The following is a 2,145-nucleotide window of genomic DNA, read 5'->3' on the forward strand; positions in this document are numbered from 1 at the left end:
GTCTTGACTCGGAGCGACCTGTTTCGTGGAGCTCCCTTGCCGACGAGGAAGAAGACGAGGATGATGATGATGTGATGGCCCCACGGACGCTGTCGCCGGCTATCAAATCCTCAGTTTCGGCCGCTCGGCAGGGCGTGGTGTGTGATGCGGATACGTGTGGAGGTTGGCAGAAGGGGCTGCCGCGGCGCGATGTGCAAACACCAAAATAAAGTATAGATCATCGAGCAAACAAAGTGCCAGACCTCACCTTAAAACGCTGCACGAATGGGTTTGTTTATTGTAACAACAACAACAGTCAGGTAGACGGTGTCCTTTATGATGCTACTGGCAATGCAGCACCAATAGCTTAGGCGGTCGGGGACGGGGGCAGTGGTTTCAGCCGTAGCAGCGGATGGGGTCGGAGCAGCGCTTCTTGGCGGACTGGCCGCCCTTCTCGAGGTACTGCTGGTGGTAGTCCTCGGCCGCGTAGAACCTCCTCGCCGGGAGGACCTCCGTCACGATCTTCTCCTTCCACTCCCGCTGCTTCTCCGCCAGCGACTCCCGCGCCTGCCGCTCCTGCTCCGCCGTGTAGTAGTAGATGCCCGACCGGTACTGCGTCCCGACGTCGTTGCCCTGACGTGCAACGAGAAATTAATTAGTAGGGGTAGCTTGTAAACGATGTGCGGAGGCCAAATGCTGCTAACATGTAGAGTAAAACCATAGCAAACGGGGAGACACTGAAGATTTTTGTAGCTATCTCAGATCAACAACTTGAGGGAACTCTCAGAATTTGTGCATATCGTGAGTAGTACAGTTTATGAAAGGAGACAGTAATGTGGACAATGCATCGGAAATCTCATAGCATAGAAGTGTGTAGTGAATGTTCCTATCTGCCGAGGCAATACAATGATCCATTGTATCATCACAAGAAATCCCCTTTTGAGATTGAAATCGTCTACTTTATCTTAAAAGCATTTCATTCCGAAGATGTAGAATATTCGCTCCTCTGTATTATTAACAAGCCAGATATTACACCAATCAATGAGAATAAGTCAACCCCCAAAATCCGTACCAGGTTCATTGAACCTTGCAACACCGGCGACGCGATCGGCGCGGAAAGCCCCCAACGGCCGCCGCCGGTCTGGCCGGCACACTACGCGCTCCAACTTACGGCGAGAGCAGCGGCAGAGGCATCACATGACGTACCTGCTTGTTGAGCGTGGTGGGGTTGTGCTTGGCCCAGAAGACGTCGAGAAGCACGGCGTAGGGGCACTCCTTGGGGTCGTAGTGCACGCGCACCACCTCGGCGTGGCCGGTGCCGCCGCCGCACACGTCGCGGTAGGTGGGCCCGTCGAGGTGCCCCTGCGAGTAGCCCACCTCGGTGCGCGCCACGCCGGGGAGCCGCTGGTACGCCAGCTCCACGCTCCAGAAGCAGCCCGCCCCGAACTGCGCCAGCTCCAGCCCCTCGCCGGCCGCCGCGTCGGCGTCCGGGCCCGACGCGCCGGTGCTCGACATGGTGTTGCCCGTGGTGGAGGGTGGACTTTTCAAGGATCGGTTGATCTGTTGTTAGAGGGGACGGGCGCGCGGGTCTGGATGTCCAGGTTTTGTAATAAGGCCTGTCGAATTGAGTTTTGTTTTCAGGGCAGGGATTATCAGGGGGCGGTGAGAAGTGCGCGTGTGGCCACTTGCGCCGTGCGAAATGAACGGTGCGAATCCGTGGTTCGATGCGGTCCACGATTCCGACCGCATTGTTCACACATTCATGGCTTTGGCTTCGTAATTTCAGGTCAATACTATTAAAGCTTTAGGCCATGTTCGGTTAATCCCCTCACCATAGGGATTGAAGGGGATCGGGGAGGTTTTAGGGGAATTTTGACTTGCAAGGGTTTGAATCCTTTTCAAACCTCTCCATTCCCTGCCTAACTGAACAAGGCCTTACCGGGTCGTGAACATGCTTTGGCTCGATGGGAATGAAAATAAGGGTGAGAATCTCTGCCAAAAAGATCAAAGAGGGAAAGTAAAACTCCAATTGAATGAGAAATGCTGCTACATAGTCTTGTACCAAGTTGCCCATCTTATCTGACATGTCCATTGGATATCATGTGCTTAGAGAGATGAAATCACATTCCTTAGAGCATCTGCAACCGGACTTTGCAAACCCGGCCC

At 54.4% G+C, this 2,145-nt stretch overlaps 1 protein-coding gene across 1 annotated transcript; it reads right to left on the reverse strand.

Moving 5' to 3' along the window:
• Positions 1-220: 220 nt before the first annotated feature.
• On the reverse strand, positions 221-1,602 carry LOC109748519 (peptide methionine sulfoxide reductase A2-1). Its single transcript, XM_020307543.4, has 2 exons — positions 1,186-1,602; positions 221-612 (listed from the first exon to the last, which is right to left on the reverse strand). Exons 1-2 carry the CDS (start codon positions 1,492-1,494, stop codon positions 376-378), a joined length of 546 nt encoding a protein of 181 aa, XP_020163132.1. The 5' UTR covers positions 1,495-1,602; the 3' UTR covers positions 221-375.
• Positions 1,603-2,145: the final 543 nt, after the last annotated feature.

This window comes from Aegilops tauschii, chromosome 2 (assembly GCF_002575655.3).
Source record: "Aegilops tauschii subsp. strangulata cultivar AL8/78 chromosome 2, Aet v6.0, whole genome shotgun sequence".
Lineage (NCBI taxonomy): Eukaryota > Viridiplantae > Streptophyta > Magnoliopsida > Poales > Poaceae > Aegilops > Aegilops tauschii.

What these genes read in the sequence shown, in the direction of transcription:
- LOC109748519 (XM_020307543.4), bottom strand. Translation starts at nt 1,494, where the DNA reads ATGTCGAGCACCGGCGCGTCGGGCCCGGACGCCGACGCGGCGGCCGGC. An exon ending in CCACCACGCTCAACAAGCAG is followed by an intron (nt 613 to 1,185) that starts GTACGTCATGTG and finishes GTTGCACGTCAG; the next exon opens with GGCAACGACGTCGGGACGCA.